General features: G+C 37.0%; 1 protein-coding gene and 1 pseudogene across 4 annotated transcripts in view; both read left to right on the forward strand.

The window, feature by feature from the left end:
• The window catches only part of LOC109268134 (diamine acetyltransferase 1-like), a 36,880-nt pseudogene extending 33,809 nt beyond the window's left edge, over window positions 1–3,071 (forward strand).
• PHTF2 (putative homeodomain transcription factor 2) overlaps window positions 1–19,885 on the forward strand; it is a 126,746-nt gene that overhangs the window by 66,201 nt on the left and 40,660 nt on the right. For all 4 annotated transcript variants that reach the window (XM_053897927.1, XM_053897926.1, XM_053897928.1 and 1 more), the window contains exons 3-6: window positions 3,423–3,479; window positions 10,802–10,871; window positions 11,438–11,596; window positions 18,819–18,984. In XM_053897927.1, coding sequence (XP_053753902.1) covers window positions 3,423–3,479; window positions 10,802–10,871; window positions 11,438–11,596; window positions 18,819–18,984 — 452 coding nt within the window. The remainder of the gene's footprint in view (window positions 1–3,422; window positions 3,480–10,801; window positions 10,872–11,437; window positions 11,597–18,818; window positions 18,985–19,885) is intronic.

A 19,885-nucleotide genomic window follows, 5' to 3' on the forward strand; every position in this document is an offset into this window, starting at 1 on the left:
GATTTATTAGACTTTCCTAACCTTTTTAAGCCTGGAGCTACTGAGTACTGTACTGGGATTGTATCAAACCTAGTTAGCCCAACAATTAACATGTATTTCTGATTTGGTCTTTTGCATATACATTATTTTATCTTCCTGATTTTAAGATGGTGGGACATATATTTCCATGTCCATATTCTTGAGTCATCTTGAAATAAAAAATATAGTTCTTTTTAAAATTCTCTTTAGAATTTAGTACATTCTTTTGTACATGCAAACAAATACTGCCAATATAATCATTAAAACAAATTAGTGCCTATGGGGCGCCTGGGTGGAGCAGCCAGGTCACGATCTCGCAGTCCGTGAGTTCGAGCCCCGCGTCAGGCTCTGGGCTGATGGCTCGGAGCCTGGAGCCTGCTTCCGATTCTGTGTCTCCCTCTCTCTCTGACCCTCCCCCGTTCATGCTCTGTCTCTCTCTCTGTCCCAAAAATAAATTAAAAAAAAAAAAATTAGTGCCTATTCCTTATTAGTTTTGGTTATTGTTTCACTAAAAAATATACAGTACCATTGAAATAGTTACACATTTTAAAGGTAAGTTTTGATTAATCCCAGTCATTCTGAATTATCAAGTTAGAGCAGAATTACTCTTGTGGAATCTATGTCCCCATACTTACCTCTTCTGATTTTAAAGAAGATGATTGTTTGATTGAATTCAGAATTTAAGAGGGTAAAGGACATCTGGTCACTGCAGGTCAGCTCTGCCACTAAGTCCAACCAGTTGGTTACTGATTATCTACCCTGCTTTAGAGACACTCATGGCAGATTCGGTTACATATAAGTGAGTTGTTCAGTCCATGTGGCTTGGTCTAGGTGTTCTAAGATTTTAATTTGCAGGGTATATTATATCACACAGTGATTTTAAAAATAAGAAAGGAGTCACAGGAAAGCAGTGAAAAAGAGAAAAGGATTTAAAGGACCAGAGAAATTAGTATGAATAAGATAATGTCTGAGAGAGAATAATCAAAATGAACGGCTCTTACAGAATCATGTAATCATTTTTTTTTCAGAATCATGTAATCATTTTATTGTACCTCCTTCATGTCTGTCTTTAAACCATTCCTGTATTCTCGATTTCTCATTCCTTGAAACAAGATTTTTATTTGAGTGTTTATTTGTTTTGAGAGACAGACAGAGAGAGAGCGTGCGCATGTGTGCGTGCGAGCAGGGGGAGGGGCAGAGAGAGAGAGGGAGAGAGAACATCTCAAGCAGGCTCCGCCCCATCAGCACAGAGTCTGATGTGGGGCTGTATCCCACAAAATGTGAGATCGTGATCTGAGCCAAAATCAAGAGTGAGACACTTAACTGACTGAGCCACCCAGGCACCCCTTGAAACAAGATTTTTTTTTAATGTGTAAATAAGAGGACTTTTAGAATGATGTTGTGAGTCAGAAAGTGCTCTCTCCTGAATTTCCTCATAATATCTCTGCCTGTTTCTGGTGTCCATTTCGTCTCTTAATTGTAATTATTTGAAATAATTTTAATTTCTCAGGATTCTAATTTTCAATTAATGCTAAAAGCGAAAATCCTTAGTTAAAACTATAAGTTATTGACCCATTTCAGTGTCCTGTTGGATATTGGGAACTAAGGGGAAACTTAGTTTCTTAGTATTTAGTTTCTTAATACTGAGATGGACCATAAGAGTGGTTTCTTCATGCTGCCCCGCTGAAGGTGTACTTCAGAGAACTTTCCAGCATCTGAGAATGATGGGCATAGAAGCTAAAAGGAATTCTACTACTCGATGTTTACCCTGTGTCTTCAATTGCTTTCAAGACTTTATTTTTCAGTTTAAACCGTAACCCACATGGTAATTGTGATCTACATGTTTATGAATTTTTAATTCTGTAAAACATTGACATTTTGTTCTTTAAAAATAACTCCATAAAGAATTTATTATTGGTAGTTTTTTCTTGAAGGTACTAGAGCTGTAGCAATTGTGTTTATTTAAAATAAAGATTCCCAGTGCCGCGCTAGTCTCAGTCTGGTGAAGCTTTTCCGTCGCTTGCAGAGATTCGCCGGGTCATGGTGCCAGCCTGACTGAGAAAGGGACGCTCCTGGGAGACGAATGAGGAACCACCTCCTCCTGCTGTTCAAGTACAGGGGCCTGGTCCACAAAAGGAAGAAAAGCAAAAGACAAGAATGGCTAAATTCGTCATCTGCCCAGCCCCTGCCACCCACTGCAGTGACATCCTGCGGCTGATCAAGGAACTGGCCAAATAAGAATATATGGAAGAGCAAGTAGCATTAACTGAAAAAGATCTATTAGAGGATGGTTTCGGAGAGCACCCTTTCTACCACTGCCTGGTTGCAGAAGTGCCCAAGGAGCACCGGCTTCTGGAAGGACGCAGCGTTGTTGGTGTTGCCATGTACTAGTTTACATATGACCTGCGGATTGGCACACTGTTGTATCTTGAGGACTTATTCATAATGAGTGATTACAGAGGCTTTGGCATAGGATCACAGATTCTGAAGAACCTAAGCCAGGTTGCGATGAAATGTCGCTGCAGCAGCGTGCACTTCTTGGTAGCAGAATGGAACGAACCATCTATCAATTTCTACAAAAGAAGAGGTGCTTCTCATCTGTACAGCAAAGAGGGATGGAGACCCTTCAAGATAGACAAAGAGTATTTGCTAAAAATGGCAGGAGAGGAGTGAGGAATGCTGGTGCAGAAAATGACAGCTTCCATTCTATTTTAGATTAAATTCTCAACTGATCTTGCTTTCTATCCTGTTTGTGGTCAAATAATAGAATGAACACCCATTCCAAAGCTTTATTACCAGTGGCATAGTTTGCATATTTGAAATGCGGTCTGTTTAAGATGGTAGTCTTGTATGCCGTTTGGAGTCTCCTTGAACATCTTTTGATAAACAACAAGATGGTGTGATCTTGATGTATATGAAAAAGACTTCATTCTTGTGAGTCATTTAAGTGTGTACAATGTACACACTGGTACTTAAGAGTTTCTGTTTTAATTCGTTTTTAATAAACTCCCCTTTGATTTAAAAATAAAATAAAAACATAAAAAGGTTCCCTAGAGTAGTGGTTCTCAAACTTTAGTAGTGTGTCTGAGTCATCTAGAGGAATTTTTAAAACACAGAGTGTTGGGTGCTATTAGTCATATTACTGATTCAGCAACCGTGGGATGAGGCCAGAGACTTTGCATTTCCAACAAGTTCCCAGGTGGTGCTAAAACTGCTGGTCCTGAAACCATACTTTGAGAGGCACTGAGTACAGTATTGATTGCAGAAGTCTGAGACAAAGCTGAATCTCATCTGTGCTGAATGAATGCTGAGTTGCTTGTAATGCAAGCAGAGTCATTCTACCTATTGGATGAGTACCAACGATGAGCATTTAATGCAGTGTCATATTTTATTTATTTTCATAGATTGGAGCATATGATCAACAAATATGGGAAAAATCTGTTGAGCAAAGAGAAATCAAGGTAACAAGTTTATTTCATTTTGTATATTCTAAAACATAGTTCTATAAGTTGATTATTAACCACATTTTAATTTATATCTTTCCATATACTTTTAATTAAAGTACTTTTAAATAACGAGATAAACTCCAAAGTTTTAAATAAAGAGGTAAACTCTTATGCTGGCATAATCATGTGTCTTTACCTCTGATGATTTATTTATTTATTGTTTTTGCTTTTTAGCATCTTTCTGTTCTTTTAAAATTTAATTTCTTATGATTATTTTTTTATCAGCTGTCTGTCTTCCCCTTTCACTTGTCACCTTATACTTCTAGTTTGCTTTTCCTCCCTTTTGATGCTGTCATTGCTCTGTACAGTTTATTAAACTGGTAAGTGTTTCAGGACTTTTCCCGCCTGAGTGATCCTGTCAAATGCCGCTCTGCTTCATTGAGATCTGCTTTTGGTGCTACTAACAAGAATGACTTGGACGCAAATAGTTTCGCTGAAAAGTTAGTCATTTTTTAAAAGAACTTAGGAAAATAAGGCATTAATTAAAGTGTTTTTGTGTTAGGTGGTTTTCATGTAATCACTTATGCTGATAAGACATTGTCATAGGCTCCTTGCTAGCATGAAAACTATTTTTTAACCAAATTTATTCTGTTTCTCAGCAGTTGCTCTTTTTTGATAATATTTATATTTTTCATTTGCATAGATAATACTAATCTGTGTGTTCCTGCACGAGCTAAATTTAATCTGAGCCCAGAGAATGTTACTTTAGCTGCTTGACATTTTCTATCTTGTATAGAAAGATGTATATTAGACTGGAAACCAGTTTTAATAGTTACTTAAAAAAAATCTCAGTGTTTAGACAATTTAGTCATCTATGATAAAGGGCAAGGTTCTTTGCCATTGGTCATTTTTAATCTTTAAACTTTTCATGAAGAATTAAAGTTGGTGTTAACACATAGTATGATAAATATAGGATTAAATCATGGGGACAAAAAGATGGAATGGATTTTATTTTTGTAGTAAGATACATAATTACAAATGTGATCAGTTCAGTTAGGCAAGGGAGGTGTAGGTCTGTGATGGGGAGTGCAGGGGGAGGCATCCCCGGGGAGGTTAAGAAAGACTGCATAGAGGAAGTGACTCATGAGCCGAGTTTGACAGACGTTAGGGAGAATGAGGAAAACATTCCAGACAGAATGGAGAGCATATGAAAATAAATATGCAAGAAGGAAGGAACATGACTGACTGAGGAATCCTCAAGAGCTTGGTTGATAATAGGGTGGATGGAGGAAGGAAATTGGAATGGTTAGGCACGAAACTAGAAAGGAAAATGGGAGTCAGATCATGGAGGGGCTTGACTGCCTTACCTGCCAAGTTTGAATATAATCTGGAATACAGTGAGGGAGACATGGATGGATTTTACTTTATTTTATTTTATTATTTTTTTAAAAAGAGAACTTTTTATAACTTTGATGTGCAGCAAATTCAGCAGCATACATTTAGCCCAGTTTGGTGGCCAATTCTTTAGCCTTTGCCTTTTCTAACTTGACAGTGTGAGCCACTGCCTTTGGACCCAGGACCCAGGATAGTGGATCTCATCATCATATCTGTCATTGTAACTGGTCCTAATAGCTTCCACCTGCTTAGCCAGAGCTTCTTTGTCTTCCCAGTTAACCTGTGTGAAGGCAACAGTGGTGCAGATCTTCCTATGGACCAGACAGCCTAGCCTGGCCTTTCCCTTGATGATGCAGTAGGGAACCCCCCTCTTGATGACACAGGGCAGGCAGGAAGACAACCAGCTCAGTGGGATCCACATGATTTGCAGTCACCACTGGCTGAGCTTTCTTATTTTCCACCAAGGTGGTGACAGTATTAACCCCAGTTCAAAGGACAAGCGACCTCTTAGAGGGGACATCACCTTTGCTGGCAGCTTTCTTCTCAGCCTAGGGCATCAGTCTCTGCTTCTTCTCTTGCTTTGTCTCTGTTGCGTGTCGGGGGTGGGGGTGGGCAGTATAAGTAGTTGAGCAGCTATTTGGTGGTCGAGGGCCTGGGAGAGCTGGTTAATTGTGGGAGGCACTTTTAGACATTTATAGAGAATGGCCCTTTGCCATTACAGCTGGATGTAGTGGGGCCATTTAACAAAGCAGATGAGGTCTCTTTTGGTCTGGATATCCTGTCCAGTGCCAAAATTCTTGGGCCTTTTCTCACATAGGGGATTGACCACCTTCTTGACCTCCTGCTTCTGCATGACAGCAGGAGGGGGCGGGGGCAACTAGCCTCCCCTTAGCCTTTTTTCCTTTCAGCATCTTGGATGGCTGGAGCTGTGCTACTTTGATTTTTAAAAATTTTATTTGAGTATAGTTGACATGCACTGTTACATTAACTTAAGGTGCATCATATTTTAGTGACTTGGCAAATTCATACATTGTGCTATGTTCACCACAAGTATAGCTACCATCTGTCCCATTGCATCACTGTTACAGTAGCACTGACTGTATTCCTTATGCTCTGCTTTTTATTCCCATGACTTACTCATTCCATACTGGAGGCCTGTATCTCCCTTTCCTCTTTACCTGTTTTGTCCAACTCTCCCTACTCCTTACCCCTGCCCCCCCCCCACCCCAGCAATCATTAGTTTGTTCTCTACGTTTATAGGTCTGGTTCTGCTTTTTTATTCTTTTTTTTTTTTTAAGATTCCATTTATAAGTAGAATCATATGGTATTTCCTTTTTTTAATTTAAAGTCAAGTTAGTTAACACATAGTGTAATAGTGGTTTCAAGAGTAGAATTTAATGATTCATCATTTACATATAACACCCACCCAGTGCTCATCCCAACAAGTGCCCTCCTTAATGCCTATCACCCATTTAACCCATCCCCCCCCCCCACCTACCTCCCCGCCAGCAACCCTGTTTGTTCTCTCTTATGGTTTGCCTCCCTATCTGTTTTTAGACATTGAAGGATTTTAAGCCGAAAAAGTTGCCTGATTAAACTTATGTTTTAGAAACTTTGCTTAGGCAGCACTGAGTGTGATGGGAAATACTACAAGAGGAGCAGATTTAAAATTGTGCTTTAGAAATATCCAGGTGGTACTTGAGAGAGAGATTTGGGAGTCCTTGGTATGAATGTGTGTGTATCTAGGAATGTGTATATGTATGCTATGTGTATTATATAACATATCATATAATACAGCTATAGGAGTGAGGGGATTTCCATTGGATGATGAGAGGAAAAGGCTGAGAATAGAACACAGGGAAACATCAACATGTAATAGGTAAAGAGGGAGATATAAGTGGAGAGTAAGAGATCCATGACACAATAGTCTGGCAAGACTATCAGGAAAAGTAGGAATAGTCAAGCAAGTAATGAGCAGCATACAGGTTTAGTAAGATGCCTTGAAACCTCTTAAGCTGCTCAGTACAAATAACTGCATTCCTCATTTTTAGAACTATTTTAATGCCTAAGCAGAGGTTAGGGTAAAGGAGGGTTACTTATTTATTCCTTTGTGCACTGACAGGATGAACTTGGAGAAGACTAAGAACTATAACTTTTTTTCTGGAATATGTCTCCCTTTAAAGATAGTACTTTATAATTGAAGAATTAAAAATGGTATTAAAACTTACTCTTGTTATTTTGAATTAAATAAAGGGGCCAATTTGTTGACAAGTCTAAAATATTCCATTCTTGCTAAACATTTTAGTGGAGGCAAATTGTTTGTAGTGTAAAATAATTTTGCATTTACTCTAAGGAAGGTAGAGAAATAGCTGCTGTGTATTAATATAATATTTGATTTAAAGCACCTGGTGCTTCGAAAACACTGTACGGAATGTGTTGAGTTTGTCCTCTGTAATCGATTGTCTCTCTGTCATGGCAGTGAGCAGCAACTAAAGAAACCAAAGAAAGCCATAAAAGTAAATTCTTTGGAAATGTTTATTTTTTTAATTGAGACCTTTAGTTGATATTGCCAAAGTTTTTTGTAAGTTGCAGATTATTTTTTTCTTAAACATTTTAGAAATTATAACTGAAAACTTACATTTTCTGATCACCTTAACCCAAATTTAAAAGTTAATGTGGAATTTCTCCCAGCTTTAGTGCTTACTAGAGTTTCAAAACTTCAATAAAAAGAACCATGCTATTTAAAGTCATTATAGAGGAAAAACAGGATGGGGAAAACTAAATAGGATTTCTGGAAAGTGAAACTGATGGTTACGTCCTTTGGTGGAGTCTAAGTATTATAATAGTTCCATGCATGGGAAGTCTGCATCATTGAACAGAAGTACTTTCTAAATTTAAGCAGCTGTTTTAAGCTTTTTGGCTCAACATTATCTGTGTGTACTTACAGATTTAAAAAAATTCAAAACTTCATGTAATTTGTGTCATTGCACCTTAGGAAGGTACTATGAGAGTTTAAGTATTTATTCAATAAAGAATACATTATTTGGATTCTTAGAGATTAATTATATTTCTAATACTTAGTTGTTTCTACTTTCTAGTTTGATCAGTAAACTAGAAAATCTTATTAATTAATTTTAATAAAAATTATTAACATCTTTTATTTTAAACTAACTTGGTTTTTATTTTTTGTTCATTTAAACTTTTGGTGGTCCATAATTATAGTTAGTACCTGAAAGCTATGCTATTTTGTTTGAATATAGTCTACTCTAAACCAATTAAAAATTTTTCCAACTTAAAATATCTACTTAATTAAAATCAGATTTTTTGAATGCTCACCTGTGGGTGCTAATATCTTTTATTTTTGTGATTGAAATAATTAATGTTAGAAGATTTATCAGTGAAATTTTTCTTTGTTTTTCTTTTTTTAACACTAAATAGTCTGATAGGTTACCTTGAAGGGGAGTTTTATCAAAACTGGCAATTATGCTATGATTCTACAATGTAGCTCAAAATAAATATTTTAATAAAATATAAAATAAGAAATGAACCACATAAAAAAGGTCAAGAAGAATGAATCTTGTGTTGTTGAAAAACAACATAATTGCAGAAATCAAGATAATTTACTGTTCCACTCAAAGGACTTTAAGTTCTTAAAACAATCTTTAGAAATTATAGGTACATAGCAGTAAATTAAGCTTCAGGTTTGCCATAAAACATTGGCAATAAGATTATTTTCAAATTATCAGGAAAATAATGTGTAAAAGAAGTAAATCAAAGTATGTTACTGTTTTCAAATTTGTTGGCACTAATAAAGATTAAATCTCAAACTTTTTTCTACATCTAGTGCTCTATTAAAGAAATTTTGTTTTTCCGTATGTGTATTGTTAGAATTGTTTTCCCAATTTGCAAAATGTTGGGAGTGATTTATAGTTCTGCTAGCCACTCGATCATGACGTTAGAATGGGAATACAGATGGAGTCAGTTCTCGTTATTTGCAGGAGTTGTGTAAAGTCACCACAAACACTGAACTAGCAGATACTGACCGTTGCTCCATCTCTAGTCACAACTCTTTTGTCAACCAATCAGTACTTATACTTGGTTTTTGTATGTTTCTGTTGAAAGGCATCTTATTTAATATATATTGTTGATTCACTAACACTGAACTCATGGCCAACGACAGTATGACTCATGTCCGAACAAAGCTTATGGAGCACATGTTTTCTCAGTGAGGCACCTCTCAGCCTTCTTATACTCACTTCAGCACTGTGCTTGAGGGCAATTTTAAACAACAAAAATACCAACAAGAAGCATAAAAAAAGCAAAAACCAGCACTTTATGAAAACAGACTGTGAAAGGATGCATATTTACAGCATGAGAACTGAAATAAGAAGGCAGATTGTTGCCTTGTTTGACTTCAGATGGGAATGTGCACATTGGGTGACTCAAAGTTTTTGCCAGTCTTACTTTGTGCATGTCTGCAAATGACTGCAAAAGCACAGCAAGTATTGATTTGGGGTTACAAATAAATTCTGTGAGCAGGTAAATCTGCAAATACAGAATCTATGAATATGAAGATTGACTATATATATAAAATTACCATGGCTGTGTCTTCAGTCCTGACTCTTTTGTTTTTGTACCTGCCAGTGGTTTTCAGCTTCACATGGACAACTATTCGAAGGGGTTCTAAGGTTAATTCCTTCTTGATTTCAGGGTACATTTTTGATTTAAACATCTCCGTTAATTCTGAGCTCAAATAGTCTCCTTTTCTATGTTTCAGATGCAAACAGTACTTAACTAAACGATTACCTTACGGGTCATTGTTATTTGGATTAGGACCAAACAGAATTTATTACAAAGTTACCTGATTAACTGAATGAATAGTAAACAAATTACCTACACACTGTGTCATATTTCAGCACTTGACTCCTAAAGAATTTAGTCTAAGCTCTTCCAATTCTTAACATCCCTTTTTAAGTTATAAAGTGTGATTTTTTTTTTTTCAGTGATTTTGATCTCTGCCTCTGCTCCTGCTCCATACACTGATGGCAGAAACTTAATCTTAGTGTTCAGTAATTCTGGGTTTAAACTAATTCAGTTCATGATTCCTGCTTTCCCTCCTCTTCCTCCTGGGCATGGCATCTAAGTTCTAAGGTGATTAGGTGGCATTGTGGTCTCATTGGTGGTTGGCATGTGAACGTAGTGGCGACCCTGAGATCTGCATCATCCTCTCCGGGTCTCAGCTAGTATCACCCCCACATGCTGGCATCTGCTGAGAAGTCTGCATCCCTGTCTGTCCCCAGCTTTGTGATCTTCTGCTTCCTGCAGCCACACCCCCAACATCACACCTTGAGGGCTTTTCAGGGCCACTGCTCTCCCAGCCAGCCCCACCCAGTATACTCTCCTGTGCAGATCTGGGGCCAACACAGTCTCCTGGACCGTCTCAGGCTTTACATCCAAATTGAGTTCTGGTTATGATAGTCTTTGTTTTAGAATTTTACTTTTAGTAATAAACAGACCTCACATGTTACACACATCCCTAAATGTATCCTTTTGGAAAGTAATAAAATTTATTACAATACTACAGTTATGTTCCAATTGTAACAAATATGTGATGTGTTATATTTTTGTCCAGTGTATTACTTACAGGGTTTTTTTAATTGAAATCTTTAGAATTTGATTATTTTCTGTTGTTCTGGATTTAAAAATATGTAAATTGAATTCTACTTTTTTATTGAGGTATAATTGACATATAAGATTATATTCTAAGTGTACAACATAATGATTCAATATTTTTATATATTGAGAAATATATGTATTGAGAAATGATACCACAATAAGTAGTTAACATCCATCCCCATACATATTTCCAAAGATTTTTTTTTTCTTATGATGAGAACTTTAAGATCTACTCCCTTACCAATCCTACTTTTAATATATTATAGGGTTTAAGGAATAAACCAAAGAAAACAGCGCATGTGAAACCAGACCTCATAGATGTTGATCTTGTAAGAGGTGAGTCTTGAATAAATAACAGCTTAATGCAATTAGAAATTGACCCTGAAGAAACATTATTCAAAGTGGGTTAAATATATATGTAGAGATAAAAGAAATGTGAGCCGAAATGAAGGTGGGAATAGTACAAGAAAGACATAGTGGAAGTATTTAAATACCATTGACTAGTCTTTCTCCCCACTAAAGATCAGTCCAAGAAATAAAAGAAAAGCAGCTTGTGTTTGCCTAGCCAACTATATGGCTTGTTTATAAAAATTTAAGTGGTAATTTTTAATTTCTAATTGGAACTGACCTTTGAACATTGTCTTGTATTTATAAAATATCTGGGAGAAATTCTGCTGTTATTTCAGTTAAAATGGTTTCTTTCAGAGTACCTAAGTTAATAAGATAGCACTAAGAATGTTTTTAAAAGTGCCTACCACCCAAAATTGGGCATTTCTCACTCATAGTATAGTGCAAACTAAAATTATACATGGTTTTCTCTGTCCTTCAAATGTTGAAATATTTTCTCTAAGGAAATTAAAGAATGATGCATGTATTTTGTCATTTTATTTGACTTTTTTCAGGGTCTGCATTTGCAAAGGCAAAACCTGAAAGTCCTTGGACTTCTCTGACTAGAAAGGGAATTGTTCGAGTTGTGTTTTTTCCCTTTTTCTTCCGGTGGTGGTTACAAGTAACATCAAAAGTCATCTTTTTCTGGCTTCTTGTCCTTTATCTTCTTCAAGGTATAGTTAAGTGATAGAAATTCATTTTGCTTTTAACTTTCAGAATGTTATGTTTTTAGGCTTACTAAGGCTTTTGAGAAAACATATACTAATTATATGGAGTATGAAGATACACATTTGTTGTGATATTTCATTTAATAAGACACAGCTGGTTTGGTGTTAAAAATGTTTGAGAAAACAGTTATGTTCCATTATAATTTTTATGAAAACTTGAATTTGCAAATGGCTAAAGAAAAACACAAATTGAGAGTAATTTAACAATTAGAAAGTCTCTTCAAAATGCACATACATATCACATGTACCTACCACACCAGTCTTTTTTTTTTTCTTAAGTTTATTTATTTTGAGAGAGGGAGAGTGTGTGTGCACGTGGGCACACAGTGGGGGAGGGGCAAAGAGAGAGGAAGACAGAGAATCCCAAGCAGACTCCATGCTGTCAGCCCAGATCACCACATGGGGCTCAGTCTCACAAACAGGGAGATCATGACCTGAGTCAAAATCCAGAATCAGACTCTTAACCAACTCAGCCATCCAGGCACTCCCACACCAGTCTTTTTGTATACAAGCTATGTGAGTTCATTTTTCCTGTATCAGCTATAGTTTCTCTTTTCTTCTAACCACCATATTTGGAGACTGTCCTCATTCTGTATTGAGAGTCTGTGTGCCAGGCAGTATTCTGAGTGCTTTTCAGAGTCTCACTTAATTCTAACAACCGCACAGTGAAGTGTTGGTACCAGTAGTTTGCCTAGCTTATAGAGATGGGACCCGAAGGACCTGAGGGCCCCAAGTCACACAGTCCCCAGGGGCAGTAGAATCCAGGTTCGAGTCTAAGCCATCTGACTACCAAGCCACATGCTTAACACAACTCCATTACGCTGCCTCCCAGCACAGCAGCACTCTGGTGCCCAGTCAGAGCAGCAGCGCACAAGGCATAATACGTGATGCTCTATAGAGTGTTTGGAGGCTTGAAGAAGACACCACTCGCATCCCAGCACTGTAACAAAAGCAGTGGTTTTAATTCAGTGGGCACCCTTTCAGTCTTTTTAATGTCTTGCTTTTTTAAAAAGACATGATAGTAATCCTGAATGATTATTTAAATACGTTTCATCAACAAACTCTAAGTAAAAGATTAAGTATCTTTTTTTTTTTTTTCAGATAAGTATCTTCTAAGTAAATGAAAATACAATAAAGCCTTCAGACTTTTATTTAGGTAAAGTTGTTTCTTTTGAGCCAAGGTACATCATATATACCTAAGAGAGAGTAAATTATGAAGATTCTGTGATTTTTATCAATAGAGAGATTTGTGTGTTTTTCTGATTAAAGAAATGATAAATTTTAATTGAAGAAAATTTGGAAAATATAGGAAAAAAATTTTAAAAACCTGCCTGTAATCTGGCCCTTCAGTTTACTTTGTAACATTTTTTATGTAGTTTTGATTATTCTGTATAAACAATTGTATTTTTTTGCCTTATGTAATCACAAGTATCATAGTCTTTATAATTATATTTTTAAATTATTATATACTGTCCTACATCAGTATTGAGCATTTAAGCTTTTTGCTGTCTTTTGCTATTAGAATTACTGCTGAAGTGAATGTATTTGTGAAGTTTTTCTTATATTTTGAATTATTTTCCTATGATAAATTCCTAGAATGCCTGCAATGGGGTGTAATAACATGTCCAAGGATTTTCATATGCAATTTTTAATCACTTTCAAGAATTTGACCTTTATTGTTATTGTTAAGTAATGCTATTATATGATAGTTCTTCTAACTGTATTTTTATCAGCTATTTTCTAGGTGTAGTAATCCCAATTTTTATTGAGTTACCATCTTGTGTTTGCTGTCCTCCCCAAAAGATTTAAGAGAACTTAATCTAAATGTAGCTATCTTCTAATGCTTTCTAGTTTACCTACAGGAGAAAGCTTTATTCTAAAGTAGTCAGAAACTGTAATTGCTAATGAGAGTAATGAGTAATCAGTACCATTGATTGTAATCTCTGTGCATTGTGCTTTCTACTATTTGAGGGCAAGGAAGTTTCCACTGTAACTAGATGTTCACATGTTGTGTCTGAAATTCACTTACTGGCTTGCCAAAGTTAAATAAGAAACACAGGTTAGAACAGACATGAGGTAGATCTTTTTCAGTTCAGAACCAAAGTTTAACATTATAAGTGTTCATAAGTGATAAACACTGAATATTCTCCTAGTAAAGCTTAAAGAAGTGACTTAACCCACTTCAAGTCACACAGCCAGTGACAAAGTGTTGATATGACCCTTAATGACCCTCAAAAATCTGTTGGCACCTTAGAAACCCCTGTGCCTCCATTTTTTTTTAATTAAAAGTTGTGTCCTCATTCTCTAAACCATCCCTAGCTCCTGAAAGGTAGAAAGAATCACATGCAGTCAGACTTGGTTTTGCACAACTACATATAGTTTTTCACTTCAGTTACATAAGTATCTCAACTGTGTATCCTCAACTACATTTATGCTTTTTGCTTATATCATTTCTCACCCAGATTTTTGCCAAGAGCCCTTATATCTTCTACCTTCTATTCATTTATTTATTTATTTACAGAGAGAGCTAGAGAAAGCACCAGCAGGGGAGAGGGGCAGAGAGAGAGAGAATTTTTTTTTTAATTTTTATTTATTTTTGAGAGAGAAAGAGACAGAGTGTGAGTGGGGGAGGGGCAGAGAGAGAGGGAGACACAGAATCTGAAGCAGGCCCCAGGCTCTGAGCGGTCAACACACAGCCCGACACGGGGACCGAACCCACGAACTGTGAGATCATGATCTGAGCTGATGTTGGACATTCAACCGACTGAGCCACCCTTTCGCCCCAGAGAGAGAGAGAGAGAAAGAGAGAGAGAGAATCTTAAGCAGACTCCATGCTCATTAGAGAGCCTGACATGGGGCTCTATCCCACAACGCTGGGGTCATGACCTGAGTGGAAATCAAGAGTTGGACCCTCAACTGACTGAACCACCCAGGCAGCCCTGTCCATTTACCTTTTATTTTTTTTATTTATTTATTTTTTTTTTTAATTTTTTTTTTCAACGTTTTTTATTTATTTTTGGGACAGAGAGAGACAGAGCATGAACGGGGGAGGGGCAGAGAGAGAGGGAGACACAGAATCGGAAACAGGCTCCAGGCTCCGAGCCATCAGTCCAGAGCCTGACGCGGGGCTCGAACTCACAGACCGCGAGATCGTGACCTGGCTGAAGTCGGACGCTTAACCGACTGCGCCACCCAGGCGCCCCTCCATTTACCTTTTAAATTGCAAATCCAAACCAGCCACTTAAGGTCTAAATCTCTTTTTAGTTACCATTGCCTTCAAAGTGAAAGCCAAGTTTTTAGTCAATCCTTTGTTGAATCTTTCCCCAGGTTTAACCAGACTAAATTAGCTCTTCGCTGTTTCTTCAGCATTTTGCGGGTGTTTTTGTTTGTTTGTTTGTTTTTTTAATGTTCTCTGCCTTTGGACACACAACTGTCTTTGCTTGGGTAACCCTTTTTCCTTATAGTTACCTGGTCAGCAGCGTCTTCTTGTTCTCTCAGTTAGATTAGGCATCAGATGCCCCCTTCTTTGAGAATCCTTTCATAACCCCCCAATTTAGTTATAGGTCTTTCCTGTATATATTACAGCACTCTTTGTAGGTACTGCTCGAGCTGCCATAACAAAATAGCACAGACTGTGTGGCTTAAGTGACAGAGATTTATTTTCTCACAGTTCTAGAGGCTAGAAGTCTTAAGATCAATGTGCCATCAGGATGGTGTCTGGTGAGGTTTCTCTTATGGACTTGTAAATGGCTACCTTCTCACTTGTTCTCACATGGTCTTTCTTTTGTGTGTGAGCAGAGAAAATTCTCTGGTGTCTCTTCTTAGAAGTATACCAGCTCTATTGGATTAATGCTCCACGCTTACAACTTCATTCAACCTTTGCTCTATGCATTTGGCCGTTTAGGGCTTCAACATATGAACAGGGCAGAGGGTACAATTCAGTCCATTACTGGTATCTTGTTTCTTTCTTTTTTTTTTTTTTTTTAATTTTTTTAATGTTTATTTATTGGGGGGGGGGGGGAGGGAGAGAGAGAGACTACAAGCAGGGGAAGGGCAGAGAGGGAGACACAGAATCCGAAGCAGGCTCCAGGCTCTGAGCTGTCACAGAGCCCGATGTGGGGCTCGAACCCACGGATTGCAAGATCATGACCTGAGCCAAAGTTGGCCACTCAACCAACTTAGCCACTGAAGTGCCCCACTTGACTCTTTATATGTCCCCCTTTTCCTCTAAATTGAGGAGGGGCAGGGAAAGAGACTATGTCTTATTTGTCTTTCTACTCCCAGTGGCTCACATATGTCACTAAATCTCAAAGACTGACAGACCTAAAAATTGACCTTTAGATGGTTTTTTATTTCTAATGATTATCCCTAGAGTTCTGCTTGGCCAGTATGTGAATCTTTGGAACTTTTGTGCCTAATAAACATTTTGTCATAGTTGAGCTCTTAGAGGAATCTGTAGAAGTTCTGTCTAACAAAAATCTCCAGTAGTTCTGTCTAGTTCACAGGACTTCATTACATGATCAAAAAGTATAACTTAGCATTATGTAAGAGAAGTGAATGCTTTCTTCTTAACCCCTCACTTGAAGGGGAACAATAGGATGGAGGTGATACCAGAACTGTGGATACAGGAACCACTGTCTCAGGAACTGAGGCCATGGGAGGGACATGGACACTTAGGCACAGCCAGAAGAAAGAAAGAGGGATAAAGTTGGTTCCCAGCCCCACCAGAGAGGATGGTAGTCACAGGGCTGAAAGAATACAGATAAATAACCAGCAAGAGGTTATATAAAATCTGAAGTTCTTTAAGATGTTCTTCTTTGTGCCTGAAACTCTGGACCTCATAAGTAGCGTTTGCATCCCCCTTCTTTTTATTTTTTATTTTATTTTTTTAATTTATTTGTTTAGTAGTCCCTACACCCAACCTGGGGCTCGAACTTATGACCAAGAGATCAAGAGTCACATGCTCTTCCAACTGAGCCAGTTGGGCAGCCTGTGTCCCCCTTCTTTTTAAAGATAATTAATTTAGTGTTAGTGAATAGAAGTACTATCACTAATGTTAGATACACACTATGTAAGGAGCTTTTCACAGTGTTTTACTTGAATTTCTAGTACCTATCTCCGATTTTATTTTACAAAAAAATAAATAAATAAAACAAGGCTCAGAAAGGTAAAGGGACTTAATAAGCGTCACATTAGAGTTCATATTAAAAACATCAAAAACTATACTTTTCAAAATTTCAGCTTTGTTATAAAACAACTAGACACTTTGAGTTAAATTCCAGGGTAGTTCATAAAGATGATTGGTATTTAAAAAAAAAATTTAAGTCTCTTTTTTCTTTTTAAAGAAACTTATTACTTAGGAGATTATAAAGCTGAAATTTGTTTTTATGGGACCTCTTTAAATACATATTAGGAGGTAAAGTGGTATGTTAAGCTTCCATCTTGGTGTGCTAGACCAGGATTCTTTTGGTTGCAGGTGGCAAAAACCAAATGCAAACTAGCTTTTGCAAAAAGTGTTGTTTTTGTTTTTGTTTTTTTGCTGCTTATTATAAAAATTAAAAACAAAAACAAAAAAACCAGGAAACTAGATAGACTGGTCAGTAACAATAGCCCGATGGCTGTATGTTCCAGTTTGCCTGGGACTGTGCAACCGTCCAAGTCTACTTGTGTTGTCCTGAGGCTTTTATTTCACAGCTCTTCTTTCACTCTCAAAAGAGTCCTGATTTATATGATAAGTTGCATAGTCATTCAAAACAGCATATGCCCATCTCTTTGATTAAATAATTATTGATATTTTAGAATATTTACTTAATATATTTTGTTGAAGTAAATTATATACATCATGATATTTTACCCCAGTGTACATCAACATGCATCTCTTCAAAATAGGCACATTACACGACATTACAACAATCACACCTAACAGAATGAGCAAAAATCTCCTAACTTTCAGATTCTCCAGTTGTTCCAAAACAGAATTTGAAACTCCTAGGCCCTGCATTAAAGCATTGCTGGATCTAGAGGCTCAGGTGATGTCTTTTTGTGTTGTTGATTCTGTTCTCATCATGCTGGTCTCATTCTTAAGAAGGCTTTTTTCTGAGTGGTGGCTGAGGTGGTATGGTAATTTTGTATTTCCATAGTAGTACTTGTGATCTAGGAGAAGGGCCTTCTTTCAAGTACTTATATTAATCCCTGAAAAAGATTCTGATTGGCCCCACTTAGGCACATGCCCATCTTTTTATTTAAAAAAAAAACAAACAAAAACAATTTTTTTAAGTGTTTATTTTTTAGAGAGAGACAGAGACATAATGTGAGTGGGGGAGGAACAGAGAGAGAGGGAGACACAGAATCTGAAGCAGGCTCCAGCCTCTGAGCTGTCAGCACAGAGCCTGATGCAGGGGTTGAACCCATGAACCGTGGGATCATGACCTGAGCTGAAGTCAGACGCTCAACCAACTGAGCCATGCAGGTGCCCCGCCCATCTTTTTATTAATTCCTGTGCCCAAAATTAAGACTGTGGCAAGACTAGCATACATTTCTATCCCTGAAGTCAGAGAAATAAGACCATTTGATTGACAGATAAAAGGGGCAGACTCCCAAAAGGTAGACACTTTTATGTCTAGAAAGTATAAAGGATGCTGAGCAGGCAAAAGCAAGATTTCTTCTTCGTATGACAGTGCTTAGTATTGGTGAGTGTTTAGAGGTTTTCCTGAAAAATACACCCAAGTAAATTTATGTTACTATTTCTGAGTGGATAAACTTCTATTGAAAAGAAGCTCTTTATAGCCTTATTACACATATCATAGACTTACTTCCTTGTTTGGAAAACAAAGAAATAAGAGCACTAGAAGTTAGTGGTTCTTTTGATTGTGATCTTACTAGGAATGCCCTTAGATTTATATGCAGCTGGTTTTCACTATAGCGTTAAAGTGTGTACTTTAGAGACTGTGTTGGATGTTATCTTGTTCCAGGAGTTTATTACTGAATACTGTGGGTAGCCAGTGGCAAAGAAAAAATAGTCTGAAAGAGCTTGTCTGGAGTAACATCTTAAACTCATTTAAAATTAGAAAAATAATCTGCCAAGAAGCAGTGTTAGAACAATTTTTAAAGTTTTGAAGAAGTGACTATCAGATCTATAATTAAACATATTTTCTTTCCCTTTTTGTAGTTGCTGCAATAGTGTTATTCTGTTCCGCTTCTAGCCCACATAGCATACCTCTGACTGAAGTGATTGGGCCAGTATGGCTGATGCTGCTCCTGGGAACTGTGCATTGCCAGATTGTGTCAACAAGAACACCGAAACCTCCTCTGAGCACAGGGGGTAAAAGAAGGAGGTACTCTGTTATAAGTGATCTTTTTGTGTGTGTCTGTAACTTGAATCTAAGATTGTTCTTGACTTGAATAAAATGTCATCTTGTAAAGTCACTCTTTCAAATAAAGCAGGGAGTTTCAGAGTAAACTGCCAGGAGATTTAGGTTGTGCATTTGCTTCAAGGCCATTGTGAGACCACATACCTACTTTTGTTGTTTCTGCTTTCTTTTCTGAAGCTCATCTGCAAGGCACCTAATATCATTGCAGGGAATATATTAGCTGGAATTGCTGATAATTCTCTCTGTTTACAAAATCTTGTACTTATACTTTGACAATAAGAGCCAAGAAAAAATTTCAGTCAAATTCTATTTATTAAATGCTATTTGAAGCTGTTTCATATTGCCCCTTGATTAAGTAAACGTAGCAAGTCTCACTGGCCACTCAGCACAATGGAGTTCTGTTTAAAGGGTCTTTTGGAGCAATTCCTCTTTTGAATATCGTTGCTAAGAGATTGTGACATTTGCAGTATGGGGATGTTGAGATTTAAGCCCTTTTTGTTTTGAAAAGATAATACCTTCATTAGATAAATAGCATTATTGATCAGTTAGATTATAATTCTTTCCAATCTAAATTTTCTTCTTTCTTCTTCCTTCTTCTGCAGATAAGTGGCATTCAAGTAGGGAAGAAATGCTTTTGTAAAAATCTGTCCAGTGTTATCCTTACAACCTAATGTCCACTGACCTGTCATTAAGAGCAAGAAACAATACCTAACATTTATAGAAATTGTTCTCAAATATGTACCTTAACATTTGGATTAACTTCTATCCAGTTTATTTGAATTTTATTGTGTATTGAAGTTCCTGTGTTTATGTTTTATCAAAATTTTGAATGTACTGCCAAGAAAGTGGTTGTTAAAATTTTAAA

This window comes from Panthera pardus, unplaced genomic scaffold (assembly GCF_024362965.1).
Source record: "Panthera pardus isolate Hobbes unplaced genomic scaffold, ASM2436296v1 HiC_scaffold_8, whole genome shotgun sequence".
Taxonomy (NCBI): Eukaryota; Metazoa; Chordata; class Mammalia; order Carnivora; family Felidae; genus Panthera; species Panthera pardus.